At 31.5% G+C, this 22744-nt stretch overlaps 2 protein-coding genes across 2 annotated transcripts; one reads left to right on the top strand and one right to left on the bottom strand.

Annotated features, from left to right (window-relative positions):
- Positions 1 to 1756: 1756 nt before the first annotated feature.
- Positions 1757 to 4032, bottom strand: LOC145625461 (E3 ubiquitin-protein ligase RSL1-like). Its single transcript, XM_081678498.1, has 2 exons — positions 3167 to 4032; positions 1757 to 1820 (listed from the first exon to the last, which is right to left on the bottom strand). The coding sequence occupies exons 1-2, from the start codon at positions 4030 to 4032 to the stop codon at positions 1757 to 1759; spliced, it is 930 nt and encodes a 309-aa protein (XP_081534624.1).
- Positions 4033 to 12341: 8309 nt separating this feature from the next.
- LOC145618371 (subtilisin-like protease SBT1.5) lies at positions 12342 to 15080 on the top strand. Its single transcript, XM_081673144.1, has one exon. It carries the CDS (start codon positions 12525 to 12527, stop codon positions 14874 to 14876), a length of 2352 nt encoding a protein of 783 aa, XP_081529270.1. The 5' UTR covers positions 12342 to 12524; the 3' UTR covers positions 14877 to 15080.
- The last annotated feature ends 7664 nt before the right edge of the window (positions 15081 to 22744 follow it).

The raw sequence follows: 22744 nt of genomic DNA on the forward strand, positions 1-22744 counted from the left end.
TATACGTGTGTGCAAAATAAAAATTTTAAGCTACAGGTGGTGGTACCATGCTTGGTACATACAAAAAACGCGAAAAGAACATGTAGCTAATTTGTAAAAAACGTACAACTATTTTGTAAAAAACATATATCTGTTTTGTAAAGAACAACTAAGTGTTATTACTTTTTATTTATTTAAAGAACATATGTAATATTAATAAAGAACATCTTGTCAAAAAAAAATATTAATAAAGAACATGATAATATTATATAATAAACATTATTTATATATACCCACCATAATTAAAAGACGAAATTCAAAGCCTAAGCCCGTGCGAATTAATTCCACTTTGAAGGAGGGGCGGATGAGATTCGAACCCGTGACCTTTGTGTCACGCTGGCTCCGATACCATGTTAACGGACCATCTCAACCAAAAACTTAAGCTGATGATTGAGGCCCGGAAATATGTTTTATACTCTATCACCTACTAATAAGTTTGCTATCTAATATAAATCTCGTCCCTTGCACTATCTTGGAATAATACCAAAGGCTAGCTAGGGGCTGAGTTTTCAATATGTATGTACCATGAGAAATCAAAGCTCGATCAAATTGTAAATTATGGAATAATGCGACTGTTCTTGCTAAATGCTAATATAATTGTTATACAATTAAATGAATTATTGTTTATTGTAAAATGGTCATATATTCAAGGAAAATGTTGTAATTTATATTCAAAAAATGATTTATTATTATTATTATTATTATTATTATTATTATTATTAGACAAAAGTTAACGAAAAAGTAGCTAAAAGCAAAAAGATTAAATTTAAATGAAAATTAATTACACCGATCGACACGTGATTTTGTCATGCTTTTCCAAATTAATACTATTTTAGGCAATATTTTAAATGTTTATCCAATACCACGGGGGCGTTCGTTAGCAAGATCCTTACTATTATTATTATAATAAGATATGCTTATAAACAACAATGGCTATAACTTTTACTTTTTTTTTTTTTTTTTTTTTTTGGGAAGGTTATAACTTTTACCTAATAACCTTTTTTTTACACCAACCTGATAACCTAAAATATATATTTTTAAAATACTAATTAATAAAAAAGAAATTACAATCTATGTACCTATAATAAAGTGGAGTATTTTTTTCCCTTTTAAAAAATTATCTTCAAACTTCACTACGTCTTTATGGTTGACTACTAGAAAAATTACAACCTAATAACTCAATCTCTCTTTTTTAACAATATCATTAATTTATCTTCAAACTTCACTACTTATTTATGGTTGACTATTGATTTATATTTATATATAGACTTCTATGTTTCCATCACTGTTTATTAATTTTAAATTGAGCATGGCTCGAGCATTATCTAGTTGTAAACCAAAAATGAAAAGAGGCATTTTGACATAGTGTCAATGCCTATCCATTGGATAATTCACACCATATCAACTAAAAAAAGACCAAGTAGGTAAAGCCATACAAGCTCTAGAAATTTTGGGCAATAGAATTTAAAATCATTAAGAGTAGATCGAATATCAAATGTTAACCAAGTCTGATCTAGAATTCTCAAACGTGGATCAAACAAATAAACTACAACATTTGCATACTACATAAAGTCGCATAGAAAAGTAATTTTCAAGACTAAATGAGTATATCAAATGTTAAACAACTCTAGAAAATTTGGAAATAGAACTTAGATTCTCCAATCAAACTGTGTCTGTAGTAGAAATTAGAGTTCACAGATAGTCTTATTCCTCCTCATTAAGCATGAACATGGGTACTACTCCACTTATCTCCACATTGATAGCAAAATTCATAGTGACACCTGGATTAAAAAAAACAAAAAAAAATAATAATAATAAAATAGTTAAATTAATACTTCTTATATTAGGCCTACGTATTAATGAATTTATATTTCTCCGCTCACAATTCTTATGATATTAGTACTCCCCCCGCTAGAAATATAAATGTAATTTAGAGATAGAGGGAATTGTATAAAAATAACGATATTCATCTCCTTTTATTGCCTTTTACACAGGGCCGTTTCTGACTTTTGTGAGGCCTATGGGCAAACTACCAATTAGGGGCCCTATAAATTTAATCATACATGCGATATACACTAAACATTTATTGAAAGTGAAAGTACTTTTTATGAGGCTATTTATCTTATATTTCCTTCGTTCTTTATTTTAATTCTAACGTTTCGATTTACATGTTGGAAAAATCCCTTATATATACACTCCTTTGATCATTTCTTGTGATTTATATGTTGGAAAAAATATATAACATCTTGTTAGATTTTCCTTGAAATATACTTTTATTAAGTATATACGATGTACAACTTAAGATGTTTAAGTTATAAAATGTGCATTAGCATTAGCAAATGTGAAACCTCCAATGTTGCATGTGTGATTAAAAAAGAACAAAGTATAAATCATAACTTTATTACAAAAATAAAGTCATATGAAATTACAAAAGTATCTCTTATAAATGCTCAAAAAAAAAAAATTAGTGTAAGAAATTTTGTATAAGAATAATCACATGTTATCATATTGAATAATAAGAAAATTAGATGCAATATAAAAAATTATGAATTAGGAAAGAAAAAAAGAGTAAGAGAAAAATATAGTACTTAAAAAACGGGTAAAATAAGTGTAACAGATTGTTCTTTGGAGTAGTAACTAAGGAGAAAAAAATGAAAGAAAATTAATAGCTAATGGGTTTCGAACCTGAGACAATGTGAGGAAGTACAAAACAAATCTTAACAATGAGCCACTTTGTCCTTTTGATCATCACATGTTGGAATTAATTTTTATACCTAGGCTTTTAACAGATTAACGGAAAAATGGGCTTCTGATTTGGGGCCCTGGGCGACCGCCCCGGTTGCCCTGCCCAGATACGGCCGTGCCTTTTAGATAGATCTTCGGTGAAATGAATCTCCAATAATGCAATATTATAATCAAAATAAAAAGTTGAAGCGCATAAATGACTACGGGGTGAGTAATTTTATATGAATAATTAAGTACCAAAGTAAGTAAGTAACAAGTAGGTTTTACCTAAATTATTAATTTGTCGTAGATTACATTTGAATAATTTATTCCTATTTATTATTTATAAATTATAAGGAATGAAATTAGAAATTTTATTAGTATTTAAAATTAGAAAACTAACCTGCAAGTCATATGAACACAACCATCACTCTTCTCAACAAAAATCTTACAATTAGGGCATCTCCTCCATGACTTATCCTTAGCAAGCTTCATCACCATTATATCCTCTCTCTCCCTCTCATCTTTCCCCAGCTCAAGAAACTCTTCGCAGCTTACGCCGTCGTGCCACGGCACTTGACACTGTGCACAAAACAATCTCCGGCAACTGGGACACTCCGATTCCCTCACCTCCACCCCACCATCATCCACCATTAAAACAGAGCAATTTTTATATGGACAGTAAAATTTCTGCCCCCCAGGAATCATTGCTTCAAATAAGACATTTTCCCACCTTACAAACACTTCTTTAGGTAAAATTTCACTGCAATTTTCTGGTTCTATTGCTTGATTACATTTAGGATCAGGACAATTCACCATTTCATGATTTTCCCTAATCTTCGACGCCACGTATTTGATTATACAATCAGTGCAAAATTTATGATTGCAAATGTTTAAACCATTGAAAATTTCTGTTTTTGGTTTGTAATCCATACAAATTCCACAGAAAATGAGCTTAGTTTCAGATGATTCACCTCTTTCTCTGTTTTCTAAAATGCTCTGTTCTTCATCCTCTGTTTTTGGGGTTATAAACAGGAAATTTTCATGAATTGAAGGAAGTGATGAAAATGAGTAAAGACCATCCTCTGTTTTTGGGATTTTAAACAGGGGATTTTCATGAATTGAAGGATTTGATGAAGATGAGTAAAGAGCTTCTTGAAGGTGTAATTCTTCTGCATATTTCTCATCCGATATTGGAATCGGTTCTTCATTGATCAAAGCTAAAAGATAAGCTTCATCAACATAAAGATCAAGATTTGTAGAAGTCATTGAGAAACTTTACAATTTTTAAGGGAAGAAGAAAATAATTTGTTTGAATATTAATACTAGCTAGTATTAACATGTATTGATAGTAATTAAATTTGAATTGACTGATATCTTGGAAATGGTTAGTTAAGTTTAATTAAAAAGGAAATTTAAACGTTTTTTTAGGCTTTCCAAATTTCAGCTTTTAATATTTTTGGTTTTTTAATTTGTTTCCCCAAGATTTTTGGAGAATGAAAATTGTGGTAAATAAGATGTACAGTCTTCAACCTACAACGTTATTCAATATTAGATTCCCATTGTATTTGGCCGCTATTATGAGTTAATTCGTGGAAATCTTAGTTCTTTTTAATTATCTTTGATAGAATACGTTGGATTTGATCAAGAGATAATGCTTTAAACAGATTTTTATACGTTGGATTTGATCAAGAGATAATGCTTTTTAATATGGTATATGTCAAATTATCAATGATACGAGTATTTATTTAAACAGTTAGTTACAATCTAAAAAGATAGATTTGGGAAAATATTGAGATCAATACATGAGAGGATGAACCAATGACAGTATTAGTTGGTTAAATAGAATCAAAAGGTACTTAAACGGTTGAAGGGATTTCCAAATTTTAATTTTTCCAGGAGGAATGTACTACTCTCCGTTTTTAAATACTAAAATATAGAGGTAGAGGGGTAAGTGGAAGAATAAAAAATTATAAAAAGCAAAAGTAATAGAGAGAATTGAAGGAGAGAGAATAGGAAATTAATTAAATATGATTTAGGTTTGATCCACTAGGTGAGAGAAATGAATTAAATGTTGTAAAATCATTTCAAATAAGGAAATGGAGCAAGTATTTAAAAACGGCTGAAAAAGAAAAGTGGAGCAAGTATTTAAAAACGAAAGGAGTAATATATATGACTCTTTTATATTGTACACTCTTCATTTTTTTTATAAGCTACAGTTGAGATTTTCCACTATATATATCTTATCATTGATTTGATTTTTTTTTTTCAACTAATATATACTTCGTAATATATAAATATAATCATATAATATATTGTTGAATTTGTTATAATGCCTACTTTTATAATTAACTAGATGTAAGCCCGTGCGATGCACGGTTCTAGTAATTATTTTATTTAATTTAAATTTGTGTATATTTATGAAGATCATTCATTAGTTATATGGATAAAATTCCTAATATCATAAGATACTTTTTTAATTTTAACACTAAAGTTATCTTTTGTTGTTTTATTTATTTTATGTGACGCACTGACGCTTGAATTTAAAATCCCAAACCTTATTCACTAATTTTGCGTATGTGACAATTTAAATTTTTAATTCAAAAAAGAAATGACAAATCTCGTTTTTTAATTGATCAAAATAAGTCTTTTGCCTATGCATTTATTTAATATACTCGTTCTGTTTAAAATGTTAGTCTCATTTATAATCGTTTAACTATAAAATATTATGGGAAATTAGTCATATGAGATTTAGTTTTATTCTTCTCGATGAGTACATTATTAAAATCAGACTTTTACAACATTTTCGAGGGAGAGATTAAAGATGTTTGAGATTAAAATTTTGCATCCATATATGTAAAAAAGATAATTATTACTTAATTTTTTTTATTGTTTTTTTTAGAGAAGATAACTATTGGTTTTTAAAAGTAATTTAAATTTTAATTATTCACTATTTTGTCAAAATTCTTAAATCTTATTCGTCACTAGCTTTTGCTTAGGTGGCGAGTAAATTTTTTAATTCTAAAATAAATTATTAATCTAATTTTTCATTGAACAAAATAATACATTTTCTTATGTGGCGCGTCAAATGCTCCCGAAAAATGCCTACTTTATTTATATATATTAAATTTTTTCATAATTTTTATTAATCTCTGATTAAAAATATTTATGGTCAAAGTTGTATCTCGACAAATGTGCAAATTTGACCGGTTGCTTATAAAAAAGAGGAAGTACTCCATATCTTTAATTTTTCCATTAAACAACAAATCTATCGACATGCAGTATTCATAAGTAAATAACTTTAGTAACATAAATTCGAATTATTTTCATTTCCTAATTTAAAGAAAATGATCAAGAACAAAAATAATTAAACGGGGCATATGAATAATGTATGATTTTCACTACTATAAAAATTACACGGTAGGGTGTGTTCTATTCACCTGATTTTTATTTATCTGAACTTATTTTATCTTATCTGAACGTATCTTAACTAAACTGAACTTATCTTATCTTATCTTATCTAAAATTATCTGAACTTATTAACCCTTATTAGAACTTATTTTAGTTATAAATTAAATTTGGTAGTCCTGATTAAAGGTGTTTTCTATTCACCTGATTTTTACTTATCTGATCTTATCTTAACTAATCTGAACTTATTAGCCCTTATTAAACTTATTTTTAGTTATAAATTAAATTTGGGTACCCTGATTAACCCTTATCACAACTTTTTTGAACTTATTTTTCCCGAACTTATCTTATCTGAACTTATTAACCCTTATCTGAAGGAAATAAAGTGAACATAACCTGCCTAACCCTTATCACAACTTATTTTTCCTGAATTTATATTATCTAAACTTAACCTTATCTGAACTTATTAACCCTTAATAAGTGAAAATAAGGTGAACAAAACGGGACCTAATAGCATAGTATAGTGTGCCCTCTTTTAAAATAATTAAGGATCATAAAGTAGGAAGTGTATAATTGTTTGAGAAGTAAAATGTTTATTAGAGCTTTGGTTTGTTTTTGTCTATTATTTCTCGACATGTAAGAAGATAGTTTTATAGGGCCAAAAATTTGCTCAGGTTAATCTGATTGTAATTAACCATTTAGACCCCAAAATGCGAGGGGAAGGGTACGCTTAAAGAGCCCGTAGAAGCGTAGTGATTTGATATCCTTGCTTTTGCTTGGTTCTCAGCTTTGGTAATTTGGTTAGGTCATGAAGGTTAATGTATCGGAAAGATTGTCAAAAATAATACAAACTTTGAGCAATCCGCCAAAAACAAGTCAAATTTTTAATTATTTTTGAATAATACAAAATTTGAGGGTTATCCACTTTAAACAAGTTAAAACCGATTAGTTACCTCATGAATAAATTATATGGAACACGTGACATTGTATTATTTTTTTAAAACTATTAAACAACTTTATAAGATAAATAAAAAAATTAAAAGTTTGACTTGTTTTTAGCGGATATCTCTCAAAGTTTGACTTGTTTAAAGCGGATATCTCTCAAAGTTTGTATTATTTAGAAATAATTAAAAGTTTGACTTGTTTTTAGCGGATCGCTCAAAGTTTGTATTAATTTTGACAATTTTTTCCTAATGTAATTTTGGATATTTGTATTTTGTGGAGTCTCAAAAAGTAGCAACTTTTGTGGGCTTTAGTTTGTGGGTTTAACTTTTTTGAATTTGGGCCGGGATAATAGCTTCCAAAATTCAGCCATTTCCTAACTATCATGGAGTATTTAAGTACTCCCACTATTTTTAAATACTTGCTTTATTTTTTCATAAAAAATGGAGGTAGTGGGATTGATGGAAGAATAAAGAATATGATTCAAGAGAAAATGTAGAATATGATTTAAGAATAAGAGGAAATGGAGGAGAAAATGTAAAAAACAAAGGTGGTTAAGAGAATTGGAGGAGAGCGAATATAAAATTAATAAAATATGATTTAAGTTGAATCCATAAGGTAAGAGAAATAAATTAATTATTGTAAAAGCTTTTCAAATAAGGAAATGGATCAAGTGTTTAAAAATGGCCGAAAATATAAAGTGGAACAAATATTCAAAAACGGATGGAGTATTATATTATTGTTCAATTTTAAAACTAGAAGTTTAAAGGACACTTGTTTTTTTTTTTTTTTTTTTTTCTGATTTTCTTTTTTTTTTTTAAAAAAAATTGTTTCAACCTATAGTGTAAAATAATAATAATAATAGTAATAATAATAGTAATAATAGTAATAGTAATCTGTTCTCTATCCCAAATGTTCCCGATCACTTCAAAAATACAATGCTCAATTTTCATTTATGTCTCTTGGTTCCTCTAAATTTCATTATACATCATATCATTTTTCAATTATATAAAAAATTAATAGTTTATCTTCCCTTTTGTCAACTTTTTATTCTTTCTCAATCTTCCCTCTCTATACTATTCCTCTCTTTCACCCTTGTATTGAATTTCTTATTTTAAGGGAGCAATCAAATGTAAATTTTCTCAACTTTATTTACGGAGTACATTTTTTTCTTTCCAAATTTCTTTCTGAAATTCTTTTTTGACTCTTTTTTTTTTTTAAAAAAAAAAAAAATGTATTTCATTACATTTACATAGTATTTTATTTTACTAATAAAATGTACTTCATATTTAACATGTTTTGATTTTTTTTTTACAAATCCAAGAACAATCTAAATGCAATAGTACAGTACAATTATTCTTTAATTAAAAAATTTACATTAGTAAAAAATTAACCCGTACATCGCACGAGCTGAATACTAGTTATTATTCGAAAGTGTCACCTTCCTTGGCTAAGCTGTAAATAGCCCTATTATATTAAACCTCTTAACACTTTCCATTACGAAAATGTTCATGATTAAATAAGTGTTTATATAAATATTCCTCTTCTCTCTATAGCATCCATAAAACCTATACGTAGTATATGCTTTTATAAAATCAATATGGAAATTTTGTTAAAAAGGACCTTTTAAGTGTATTTCTTTGTTAAAAATGACCTTTTAAAGCTAAAGTTGTCTAGAGGGTACAAATTTTGGAAAAAATTTGTGACTTGGGACCACTTGCCGGAAGCCAAAGTTGACTGCACAACTCCGGCATTAACCAGCACTTGCGGCCACCATTTTCCTCCACCCCATCGCCTCCTTCTTCCCCCTCCCCATTCACGACAAGTCGACAGCCCCAGCCACCCCCTTTTATCCTCCGTTGCCGACACTAATCCCGAAACCCCAGTCCCATCCCTTTCACGGCCACAACCCACTTCTCCCCTTCCCCCTTCCCCCACCTCCACTCCCTTTCCTCCATTGTGATTACTATAAATATGTTCAAGCGATTTCCTCCACCCAAACCTTGTAATTTAGGGATGAGAGAATGGAGCAAAGAGAGAAGATGAAATCAAATTTCTGAGTGATCGAGTTTAATGAAATTAGGGTATGAAATTGGATTAATTTGTGACGAATTTGGGGAAAGTTGAGATCTTTGAGATTAAGATCGAACCCTTACCGGAGATTAAGTTGAAAACGGAGGGGGTGGGTAATCAGGCGAGAAAAATGATCGGGGTTGAGGAAAGGGAGGCGGCTTGGGTGTCGCTTAGACAGTGGAGGGGGAGAGAGGGGGCTAATGGGGGTGGTCTGCCATGAAAGGGGAAGGGGGAGGGGTTGGGCTAGGGTGGTTAATGCCATACTTGGTGGGTCAAATTCGACTTTCCGGTGAGTGGTCCCAAGTCACAAATTTTTTCCAAAATTTGTACCCTCTAGACAACTTTAGCTTTAAAAGATCCTTTTTAACAAAGAAATGCACTTAAAAGGTCCTTTTTAACAAATTTTCCAATCAATATATATGGCCATATATAAATTAGTAGAATCACATTAACTTGAAAGTGTTTATTGTATCCACTTAATAGGAAACTAAGTGCTTTAATTTGAATGTTACCTCTTATATTGAAGGTTGAGGGAAATAAAGAATAGGAATGATGAAATAGACAATAAGGCGTGATGTGAAACTGAGTTGGAAGGGTAAAGAAAGATGCATGCAAATATGGGATAGCCAATTAGCCATGATGATGAGTGGAATATTATGATTGCATTATGGGGTCTTTATGTATCCCATACCATATTACATGTCCTACCACCAAAGTTGTAATTAAGTTTTCCTTCAACTTTTAACATCATTACTTAATGTTTGCCCTACAATTAATATTATATCATGTGAAAGTATGGTCAATAGTCAACACTCAAGGGTTGTCGATCTCAAACAAGGCTATGGAAATGCAAAAAAGTCGACAAAAAATATTGAGATATTTTAACATTCACAAGAATTATCATAATGTAATTATTTACACCATTACTACATAACGTTTTTGTTTTTTGATTTATTGGTGCAAGAGGTAGGATTCTGATCTCGAATTTTAAAAATATCTTCAAAAACTTAATCAACTACAGAGTACTCGACTACTAATAGCTAGCTAGCTAGGTTACACATACAATTGCGAGAATTATTAAGGCATAGTCTTACATATATATAAACTAGAAAGAGGAATAATGGTACTTGTATAATAGTATTACTGCATTACTAATAGTATTAGGAGAAGTGACAAAAATGTATGATCCCAAAATAACTGGTTTATACTGTATAGTCTGTATGTATTACGAGTATCATTGAAAATTGGCACAACACAAGTGAACAACATACAATTAGTTACTGAATTTTGTTTGTATAAGTCCACTTGCTAGCAGTGTAGCAGTAACCACAGTCACTGAGATCACTCCATTATGCACGTGAGCTGTCGTCTCATCTGTTGTTGTTGGCGCAATTTTTGTGCTTAAGCCAACCTCTATTTTCAATGGACTACGTAGTAAATGTAAATCACTCCATAAAAGTTTTTTTACTTTTTTTCTTTTCTTATGTGGAAACCACTAATTTAAAGTAGGTTATTTTAATTTCAATATTTATCGATTTTCACAACCCTAAACTCCAATTCTATCACGTCGTGATTTTATTTGGAAGATAATTCACTTATAAATTGAGACTGTCGTAGAGGAAAAAAAAATAATTGACTAAGGACATGTTCTCTTCAGCTTAATTTCTGCTCACCTCATTTCAGCTCTTAATTTCCTTCTCTCATAAACAGTTCAGTTCAGCTTAGTAAACGAGAACAGACCCTAACATATAAAATTAGTGGCCTAAGTGCGTAGATTTAGAGATGACCTATGATATTATATTGAGTTTATCTTAACCAATTGTATTGTGTAGGGTAGAAAGAAGTAATGAATAATCATTGATTTTCTTTTCCCCTTTTCCATTTTTGGAGGGGTTATGGTATCTAATATTGTAAATTGGTTTTATATGTGTTCACATGTTAGACATACACTAGTAACACTACACATCTATATCTGACTGGATGAAAACAAATATAATAATTGTAGGTAGATAATTGCACCCGTGTTATTTCACAAGAATATTCTCACAGAAAGTTAGCCAAATTTTTCCAGGATTCAATCAAGATCAAATAATAAGAGGACTAAAGAAAATCCTCTTCCATGATTTCATACTGCCTGTATCAAACAATTCATAAATACTGCTAGAAGATGAATATTCTCTGAAAATATTATGCATTCCTAATGAGAACTTGTGAATTTGTAAGAGTAATCTAGTACAAATTACTCCCACAACTACATGTTAATGTAAGAAGTACAGAGCGAGTATTATCACTCCCACGAATACGTGTAATGTAAGGCCCTGTTTGATTTACCTTAATTTTGCTGAGCTGAAATTATTTTTACTGAACTGAACTTATTTTTACTGAACTGAACTTAATTTTACTGAACTGAAATTATTTTTACTGAACTTAAATTATTTTTACTGAACTGAAATTATTTTTACTGATTTTCTATTATAATTTTTCTTTAAGAAAACTGAATTTTACTGAACTGAACTTATTTTTACTGAACTGAAATTATTTTTACTGAACTGAAATTAATTTTACTGAACTGAATTTATTTTTACTGAACTGAAATTATTTTTACTTAATATTATTTTTTTAAGGTGAAGAGAACAGGGCCTAAGAAGTACATAGTATTATCGTTCAAAGTAGTCCTAATTTGTATATTTTCGTAGTAAGAAGTACAGAGTATTATCGTTCAAAGTAGTCCTAATCTGTATATTTTCGTAGTAATTAATAATTAACAATATCACTAACACACACTACACACCAGCAGTGGCGCAGTGCTCAACAAGATTAGATGCATGAGTTAATTAATTTAGATAAGCATATACAATTTGTCAATTTCAGAATCATAGTAACTACTTTCTATTGAAAACATTCTTGAAACGTCAGGACAAACGGACCGAGCCAATTGTCCACATTCAATTACAAGTGAGAAAAGCACAAAATTAAAATACAGCACATTGCTACTCTGCATTATATACTATAGTTATCTTTAGTCAAATTATTACCTTACTAATTCAGATTATACTATTAACTTAACAATTAATTTCAAACACACCACAACACGACCTGTTGAAATACTCGACCCAAAAAGGCACAAAAGAATTATTTGAAAGTGAAAAATGTTAAACCCAAAGTAAGATTAAAAACAACTAAAAAGGAAACACAAGATCCCACCAACAATTAACAATCACACTATACTCAACCCCACTTCACAGTCCACCACACTACTCCTAATTTCTTTCACCCTCATCATATAAACCCAAAATTATTCATGCACCCTCATTTCTTCTTTATACCAACCAAAAAAAATGCAAATCTCTCTGCTTTTTTTCCTCTCTATCATTTTCTCTCTCCTCTTTTCCCTCCCAATACATTCATTTCCAACCTCTTCAAAACTTGAACAAAGAACCTTCATTATTAGTGTTAATCACCATGTTAAACCCTCCATTTTTCCTACTCACTTTCACTGGTATCAAGCTTCCTTAGACTCATTATCCTCCCATCCTCCTAAACAAGTTCTTCATACATACGACACCGTTTTCCATGGCTTCTCCGCTCAGCTTACTAACGCTGATGCTGATATCCTCTCCAAACAATTCCACATTCTTTCGCTTATACCCGAACAAGTCCGGTCCCTTCACACCACTCGATCGCCTCTCTTCCTCGGCCTCGAACCCTCCTCGACTAACACCTCGTCGTTACTCGAGGAGTCCGACTTTGGGTCGGACCTTGTTATTGGTGTCATTGACACCGGTATATGGCCCGAACACCCGAGCTTTAACGACCGTGGCCTAAATGCTATTCCTCCAAAATGGCGTGGGTTTTGTCCTAGTGATTTTCCTTGTAATAAAAAAATTATTGGGGCAAAGTTTTTCTTTGAAGGGTACGAGGCTACTAATGGTAAGATGAATGGCTCGACAGAGTTTTACTCTGCAAGGGATTCCGACGGGCATGGTACACACACTGCATCTATCGCTGCAGGGAGGTATGTCTTCCCTGCGGACACCCTAGGCTACGCTAAAGGGGTTGCCGCGGGGATGGCTCCCAAGGCGAGATTGGCAGTGTACAAAGTGTGTTGGACATCAGGGTGTTACGACTCGGATATTCTCAAGGCTTTTGATGAAGCTGTTAAAGATGGTGTTGATGTTATATCATTGTCAGTTGGTGGTGTAGTAGTTCCATACTATCTTGATTCTATTGCAATTGCTGCTTTTAGGGCTGTTCAAAGCGGTGTTTTCGTATCGGCCTCGGCCGGTAATGGCGGGCCCGGGGGCTCGTCGGTGACGAATGTAGCCCCTTGGGTGACTACTGTGGGTGCAGGGTCAATTGATAGGGATTTTCCTGCGGATGTAGTGTTAGGAAATGGGAGGAGGGTTTCTGGGGTGAGTGTTTATAGAGGGCCCGACGGGCTTGAGCCCGGTAAGTTGTACCCGCTTGTGTATGCGGGTAGTAGGGAGGGTGGTGGTGGAGGTGGTCAAGGGTATTCGGCTTCGTTGTGTTTGGAAGGTTCGTTGGATCCGAATATGGTTAGAGGTAAGATTGTGTTGTGTGATAGAGGGATTAATTCTAGAGTGGCTAAAGGAGAGGTGGTGAAAGAAGCGGGAGGAGTTGGTATGATTTTAGCTAATGCTGTGTTTGATGGGGAAGGGTTGGTGGCTGATTGCCACGTGGTGCCCGCCACCTCTGTCGGGGCCGCTAACGGGGATGTTATCCGTAGGTACATTGCCGATAATTTGAAGCGGTCGGCTATGCCGGTGGCGACGATTGTGTTCCGGGGGACCCGGGTTGGGGTCCGGCCCGCTCCGGTGGTGGCCGCATTCTCGGCCCGTGGGCCGAACCCGGAAACGCCGGAGATACTCAAACCGGACTTGATTGCACCCGGGTTGAATATATTGGCATCGTGGACCAAGCGGGTTGGCCCATCGGGCTTGGTAACGGACCGGCGAAGGGCGGAGTTTAATATATTGTCGGGGACGTCGATGGCATGCCCACACGTGTCGGGCCTTGCGGCCTTGCTAAAGGCGGCCCACCCTGATTGGAGCCCGGCCGCCATCCGGTCCGCCTTGATGACTACGGCGTACACCCTTGACAACCAAGGTGGCACCATGAGGGACGAGTCAACCGGAAACGAGTCCACGGTGATGGATTTCGGGGCAGGTCATGTGCACCCTCAAAAGGCCATGGACCCAGGTTTGGTCTATGACCTTACAACTTATGATTACATAGACTTCCTTTGCAACTCTAATTATACAACTAGCAACATTGAGCTCATAGCCCCAAAAAAGGCCAATTGCCAAGGTGCAAAACGGGCAGGTCATGTGGGTAACTTAAATTATCCCTCAATCTCATACGTATTTGTACAATATGGACAACATAAGATGTCTAGCCATTCAATCCGAATCGCCACCAATGTAGGGGATCCAAACTCAGTTTATCGGGTTAAAATCATCCCACCCACGGGCACAAATGTGACCGTGGAACCCGAGCAGCTCAGTTTTCGACGTGTTGGTCAGAAACTAAACTTCTTGGTTCGGGTTCAAGTCGAGGCCATACCACTATCAGCAGGGTCATCCAACACAAGAAGTGGTGCAATAATATGGTCTGATGGAAAGCATACTGTCACAAGTCCTTTAGTTGTAACAATGCAACAACCACTATAGGTCTATAGGTATTTGTAGCAGTTCTTGTTAAATGTAACATTTTTAAGTAATATTTTTGGCTCAGAATCATAGAAGTTTTGATGTATAAAAAAAATGGGAGTGTGAGTTTGAGTGAGTACAATTATGAGAATCTCAGCAGGGTGTTTTCCACTTCAGAAAACAAGTGAATGAAGAGGACCGAGTATCTTGAATGTTGTAACAGAATCTATAATATTATTAGTATATGAATTTTGTACAATTATAATTATTAAGCTTTTTTTTTTTTTTTTAAGTGTATAAAATTGATTAGAAGAGACAGCAAAAAAAAAACATAGGAAAAAACAAAATACTGTGGGTTTCATGTGTTAGTATTGAATTTAATGGAGCTTTGTTTTTTGTGCATATAAATCTGTTGATGGTTATGTAGCAGTGGTAAGTTTGGTGGAGTGGAGTATTGGCTGGCTTCTTCTGCTGGAACAAAACTACATTATTTGGCTTAGCATTGCATGTGAATAAACTAGTACTAGCATTAATAACAAATATCATAGGTTGAGGTACAAAACTTAACACCACTACTAACTTATATGCATAAAGTCTCCTTGTATACAGTAACAACTACGCAAATAATAAGGGACGAAATGTTTACAGTTTTACTCTTATAGTGAGTAAAACTGTATTCTAAATGGTAGAGAAATGCTCGAGCCAATGTTCGAGTACTAGGCACTACGGTGCTGAAGTGTTCAGTAGTAATCAGTACAAAGGCCAAAGAACAAACTATATATGAAATCCTTTATCAGAGTTTTGGGTTTTCAACTTTTCATTGATTAGAAGACAGGAGGAGGTCCACTGAACCAAGACAATGGAAACTAGAAGAAAACATGGACAATAGAAGTTTGAATATTCAAAATTCCAACTTTTTTGAAGTGTCAAAGTAATTAGTAGTAAGCATATCTTAAAGCTGTTATTATATTAAAGTGGTAATAGTTATCCATTAATTAACAGGTTTAACAGTATGATTGGTATGAAGTTTTATGATATTGTTGTTTCTGGCATCTTTATTCCTGATAAACTGGTAAAAGGGGGCCTAGTCTCTAAATCTAAACTTTCATGCAACTATTTTCAGTAAAACAAAGGACCAATAATTGCTGTCACCTGTCACTTTGGTAAAGGGGGGCTAGATTCACATTTAAGAAGTAGACCTTACATGTCTCACCCTTGTTTTTTTTTTTTTTTAATTGTATCTTCATTTTGGAAAGACTAAGTTTTAAAAAAAAAATTAAAAAAATAAAAAACTACCGAGTACAACACAAATACACTATACAGTAGCAAGTTTATTTCTCTCTACTTTTACTTATTACATTGATTAAGTTAACCTTCTTTCTCATCTAATGAGCATATTGTGCAAAAGAGGCATAAAATACAAATTACATTTATAGGTTGAATTTTAACTATTTATTTAGCGTTCTAACCCATTAGACTGAGTTGTATATCTTCCAAATATTTCTCAAACATCAAGTTTTATAGAAGACAGTAATAGATACATTTAGGCAATGTAGCTAATGTTTTCCTTTTCTTACCTTAATTTTATTTATTTATTTATTTATTTATTTATTTTTGAAAACATATAATTATACTATGTAGCTAGTAAAGGGCTGGGCCAAAACCAGGATCAAGAGGCCCATAGTGAACAATTTTTCTAACACTTACAAGTACTATATTTTTTTTTAAAAAAAAAAATGTTACATGCCACATAATATGTAGCACTAAAAATCTAAAATAGTGATAAGAAGCGATAACAATCGAATCATTCAAGTTGGATCATTTTGATTCTATTCCAATAAGTAATTTTAATAAATTGATCATTAAAAAAAAAAAATTACACTCACTTATTACTGAGTCGGGTCGGGAATGGGTATAGATTATGGAGAGAACTGATTTTGGGTAGAGTTCGAGGTATATCGGATATGGGTCAGTTTGCCAAATCCAGTCATGGCTTATTAAAAAATATAAATAATAAAAAATACTAAAATGAAATGGCCCATCAAGTAATCAGCATCATACATACATATGTACCGTAGAATATGGGCCTAATTTAAGGCTGCAATGGATGGAAAGCCATGTGGTCAGATAAGCTTGTTAGGGAGCTTTGTGATCGGACCATTGTGGCCTTTTAACTCTTTTAGTAGGATCCAATGAAGCTTGGGCTTATTTATTTTTATTTTTTTTTAAAAAGAAGCCTGGGCTTATTAATATGCTCCCAATTTTTTCTTTTACTAGTAATAAAATTTTATCTCTCCTCTTGCATTCAATGCAAATTTTAAAGTTTTAAGAGACAAATTATGAGAGGTTTTTTTTTTTTTTTTAACTGGAGACAAAATCACTGTTTTTGGTCTTTAATTGTAAGTATTGATATTTTAGATATTGAGGCTAATCTAGCATGATATTTCTTTTATAAATATAGTAGTAAAATATTTTACAAAAGTTGTAATCAACTCGAATGGTTGTAGTTAGAGAAATAGTCTATAGCTATTAGCTTGACCATTGGAGTTAAAAAATACAATTAGCTTTGCCAAGCTAATTTGCTTGAGAAAAAGTTCCTAAAAAATTTTAGAGATTAATATACTATTATAATTAAACTTGTAAAGATAATTGAGAAAGTTAAGCTCAATCAAATAGCAAGCCATTAACTAACCATTGAGGCATAAAATAGCTACACAAAAAAAAAAGTTTATAATTCTATGTGGCATGTCAAGCTTATTTGTAAATTAGCTTACCTTTAGAGATGTTAATGCATACAACTTTGAAATATAGATTTTTGCACTAGCATAATGCCACATCATCATTCAATATGTCATATGTATGTCTTACAATTTTTTTTTTCATGTCATGGTTAACCAAAAATGCATACAGTGAGGTTTGAACACAAGAGCTCATTGAATGAAGACCAACTTAGTACCATCTAATATAGAAACTAATCATGCTCTATCTATGCATATAAATATATATTAAAAACAAAAGCAAAATTATTCAAACCTATTTATTATTGTCATTGTATTATTATAATTTACTGATAATAATAAAAAATAAAAAATTATTTCAAGCTCAAAAAAAAAAAAAAACCTCAAAGTAACACTCGGGACAATGCCTGGGCCGAGCACTAATTATAGATAATAAAGTGTGGTAAAATAAAAAGTATTCTTAATTATTTTCCTAAAAGTATCTTCTATTGCATACCTTGTATTGTCAAACGAACATTAATTCTTAATTGTGTACTCAGTTTGTCACATTCTTGTTTCGGCCAAACCGGAAACATTTGATTCGTGTGCAATATTAGTTTTCGAAAGTACCTTTTTGATATATGTTTTATATGGTAGAGTGATTTGTCAACTGAATTGTATGGAGTACATAAGCACATTCAAATGTAAACTAGAAGATATATAGTTCTAAATTCCAAATCCATTTTGCCCGTTAAAAAAAAAAAAAAAAAAAAATAAATCCAAATCCATTTAATACATTTATGTCAGAATGAGATATCTGAAGTTTGTCAAATTCAAACATGCATAACATATGATTTTTCATAATTATCATTATCTAGATTGATTAATTTAGAAACCTATATGTGCAAGAACCAAGAAACACATTTTAAAATCCAAAAAAATAATAAAAAATAAAATAATTCTTGTAAAATTTTTTAAAATAATACAAATGGATTCCTTGGTCAGTGACTTTTAGTTGGCAAATTGGCATAGACAAATGGATATAACCAAAGTTGAAGGGCGTGTGAGTGTGTCATTTCCTAAAACGTGCGAGTTTGGCTTTTTCTAGGATTTCCGTACGTTTTTTTTGGCTAAAACGAAGCCGTTGCTTTCGTGTAAGTGAGTTAGTGACTAATACTCGTATGTTTTTTCTCTAAAATTGACTAATTGACCGATACGGTGAATCTGATTATCCATGTCAACCTCATATATTAGCTGTTAAATCTATCTTTGCATGATCTATCTAGGCTCTATGAGAAGATATTATTGAACGGTTTCCCTTAATATTGTTGAAATTGAAATAATTTCTCATTATGCTTCGTTTTAAAAACAAATTCCCAAAGTAGTGTCCACGTAGGGTTGGTTTTCGGTTCAACTTAAAATCACTAACAGTATTAGCGGTTTTGCAATTTTTTTTAAAAAAAATAAAGTCAAAGAGGCCTGTTTTTATTGAAAGGCGGTCTCTTTGAACTTATCAGTGTAATTGTCAGCACTCTCTTTTCTTGTTGTAGGCTAAGAATTAACAAAGACGCAAAAAGACCTGTCTTATTGAAAGACGATCTCTTTGAAATTATCTTCCTGCAGACTAAGCTTTGTGAATTAACCTAGGACGTAAAGAGACATGTTATTGTTAGAGGTTGTCTCTTTTAAAAAACCGCTAATGATAATAGCGGCTTTTAAACTACAACCGCTATTACTATTAGCGGTTTTAAGTTGAACCAATAGCAAAAAAGATCTTATGTGGACACTATGTACGGAATTTATTTTTGAATCAATATTATGGGATTTTTTGTTTTTTAATTTTATGTAGAATATACATAAATGAAAAAAAAATTGAAGAAAACCAAAGCAAAAATATGTTTTTCTTTTATTAGTTCCTTCAACTTAAATTCCTTGTTTTTTAATCCTTTTATTTACAATTTATATAGTCAAACTTTTAAAATCATTATCCATTGTGATAATTAAAGAAGCCGATGAGAAAGAACATATATGTGGGATCTTGTTCTATAAATGTTTCAATTTATAAACCAAAAACTAAATAGTTAAATGTCCAATGTCGACATTGGATAAACTCAAATAATTCTATAGGTTTATATATATATATATATTCTATCAACTTAATGAACCAGGCCACGTACAGACTATATCAAGTTGCCCACTTGTACTCATGGACCTTGGACCCATACACGCATCTTAATAGAACTATATGATGGATCCCATGATTAATTACACTGTATAGTAATTGTTTATGAATTTTTTCCTAGAAGTATGATTGAAGTTAGATAGTTGCACATATTATATACATTTTTGGGTAATAATCTATCTTTTTTTTCATGAAAGTAATAGCGTTACAACGCCAATCTCATCTAACCAATTACTATTAAACCAAAAAAACGAATAAATAAACAGAAAAGAAGAATATGTCTTAGGAAAATTAAAGATAAGAATTGAAAATTAAAAGATGATGTATGCATAGGTTCAAGTGTTCAACTTGCAGTAGCTAGCAATACTTATTGATAATCATTGACTTAGGACATGTAAATGTATGTGCTTCAATTTTCTATTATAAGAGAGTGAGGGATAGCTCAAGTGGTTAGAGTTTCTCTTCCGGTTTTAGGGGATCTTGGGATCGATTCTCACCCCGCCCTTGTGGCTCTCTAAACACCCAAAAAAAAAAAAAAAAAATAAATTCATCATATCTATCCATTTAGTTGACTTTAAAATACAAATTAAACAAAAAAAAAAAAAAAACTTTTTAAATACCAGGAAATTTGGTCGAAGGATGAAATTTCTAATTTATCTTACTTAATGTTTCCAATTTTTTTCATCTTTAATGTCAATTGATTGGTTTCTTGAAAATTTGAGACAAATTTCGCAAGATTAAAACTAATTACAATAGCTATAATTTTATTGTAGCCATTGAATAGTCTTCCTAAGAACAAAGGGATTGTATGACATAATCTAAGATATTCGTCGACCCATAACAAGGAAGAAAGTATAAGATTAAAGGTTTGATCGAAGAGTATATAATCATTTTGAATGTGTGGAATAAATTCTTAAGGCAATATATATAGGAAAGTGAGATTTCAGATTTCTACATGAAATAAAAGTTACATACGTTGTGCAAGATACCTAGCTACCTTTCTTCAAAAAAAAAAAAAAAATACCTAGCTACCTAAAGATATGCATGAATTAGCATGAAATAAAATGATACTTGTAGTATATTGGGATAATGAATAATCTTTTACACACATTAGCTATATATATACAAAATATTATCTCTATTGCTCATCCTATACTTTAAAATAAATTTATATATATATATATATATCATATCATATCATATAACTAATATATAAAGCTAAACTTTTAGCCAGGCGACGAGATATCGACACTTGGCGTTCCAACTTTTCGCCAAGTGTCGCGCCACATAGGATAGAGTTATATAGAATTCAATTTGTAGGATAAAAAAAGTTAATTTAGAATTCTATTTTCAATCAAATTTGGATAGAATTTTAGGATAAAATTGTTAATTTAGAGTTTTATTTTCGATAAAGTACTAATATTTCGTATGTATAAATTAAATTATAATTTTATTAAAAAAAATTATGACACTCATAAATTATCATATAAATTTATTTTTTTTATCATAGTATTTTTTTTGGAGCTAAGGAATTAGCTCAAAATGCACCACATCCATTATTTATAATATATTCTAATCAATTAAAACAATATACTTTACAATCTAATATAATTTTATTACTGTGTGTAGACCTGTCAATCGGGTCGGGTCACGAGTCATTTCGAACAGGGTCATTATTTCAGGTTACGAGTCAAGAAATGTTTTTCACCAATGTTATTATTATTAGTCATTACATGCCTACTATATAGTTTAAATCATCACAAAAACTCATCAATTCCTAACTAATTTTGTATAAATGATATGTTTTAAAATTTGACATATAGATTAAAAATTTATCTTAAAATTAATAAACAACCCGGGCATCGCACGGGCACAAAACTATATATATATATATATATATATATATATATATATATATATATATATATATAAAGCTAAACTTTTAGTTAGGCCATGAGACAGCGACACTTGGCATTCCAACTTTTCGCCAAGTATCGCGCCACCTTGGATATACTTAGATAGACTTCATATGATAAAAAACCATCAAGTGTCGCATCACCTTGGATAGATTTCATAAAATAAAAAAAATTAGATAAAAATCCTATTTTCAATCAAATTAGGATAGAATTTTAGAATAAGATTATTAGTTTAGAGTTATTTCTTCGATAAAATACCAAATAATAAATTTATAATTAGGCCACAAGACAACATCATTTAGCGTTTTAATTTTTCGCCAAGCATCGTACCACGTTGGATAAATATAAATTGACTTTATAGAAAAAAAAAATTAATTTATAATTCTATTTTCAATCAAATTGAATTATAATAGTATAATTTTATACTTAAAAAAGTCCATAACTATCCGGACATCGCCGGGCACAAAACTAATCCCCCTTTTTATTTCTCGGTAACACGTTCAGTCCGGTTTATATATATATATATATATATAACTCAATTAGAGTTAATTCTATTGATCAATATTCAATATTTCAGGTACTATTGTGTACTTTTAACAGATGACTTAAGAGAAAATAAGGATCATAAATAAATAATGATTGTTTTATTATCTATTCTCTATTTTGTTTCATTTCCTTGGTCCACAGTCCCCTCCTCCCTACACTTCATCTAACTGTACTTTTTTTTCCCGGTCCCCCCTTATCCCCTCCCCTCTTTCCTCGATCTTATTGTACATTTATGTATACTAACACTAATTTGTTATAAAGAGTACATTTTTTTTGTTGTTGCATCATGCATGTAAAGCCTTTAGAAGAGTTATCCCCTCCATCTAGCTAGATTCGGAGATCAATACTTATTACTACTTTGAACACTTTAAAGTTCACTATCAACATAAATATTAATCCTGGACAATGAGAGTATTACATACGAGCATAAACTTGAGCCAAAGTTTATATATATATATAGTCAATTCACCATAAATAAACTAAAATAACGAAATATATAACATTAGGCTATAGCCAATAAGTTAGTTA

The sequence above is a fragment of the Chenopodium album genome, chromosome 3 (assembly GCF_948465745.1).
Source record: "Chenopodium album chromosome 3, dcCheAlbu1.1, whole genome shotgun sequence".
NCBI classification, from domain to species: Eukaryota; Viridiplantae; Streptophyta; class Magnoliopsida; order Caryophyllales; family Amaranthaceae; genus Chenopodium; species Chenopodium album.

What these genes read in the sequence shown, in the direction of transcription:
- LOC145618371 (XM_081673144.1), top strand. Translation starts at nt 12,525, where the DNA reads ATGCAAATCTCTCTGCTTTTTTTCCTCTCTATCATTTTCTCTCTCCTC.
- LOC145625461 (XM_081678498.1), bottom strand. Translation starts at nt 4,032, where the DNA reads ATGACTTCTACAAATCTTGATCTTTATGTTGATGAAGCTTATCTTTTA. An exon ending in TGTGTTCATATGACTTGCAG is followed by an intron (nt 1,821 to 3,166) that starts GTTAGTTTTCTA and finishes TTTTTAATCCAG; the next exon opens with GTGTCACTATGAATTTTGCT.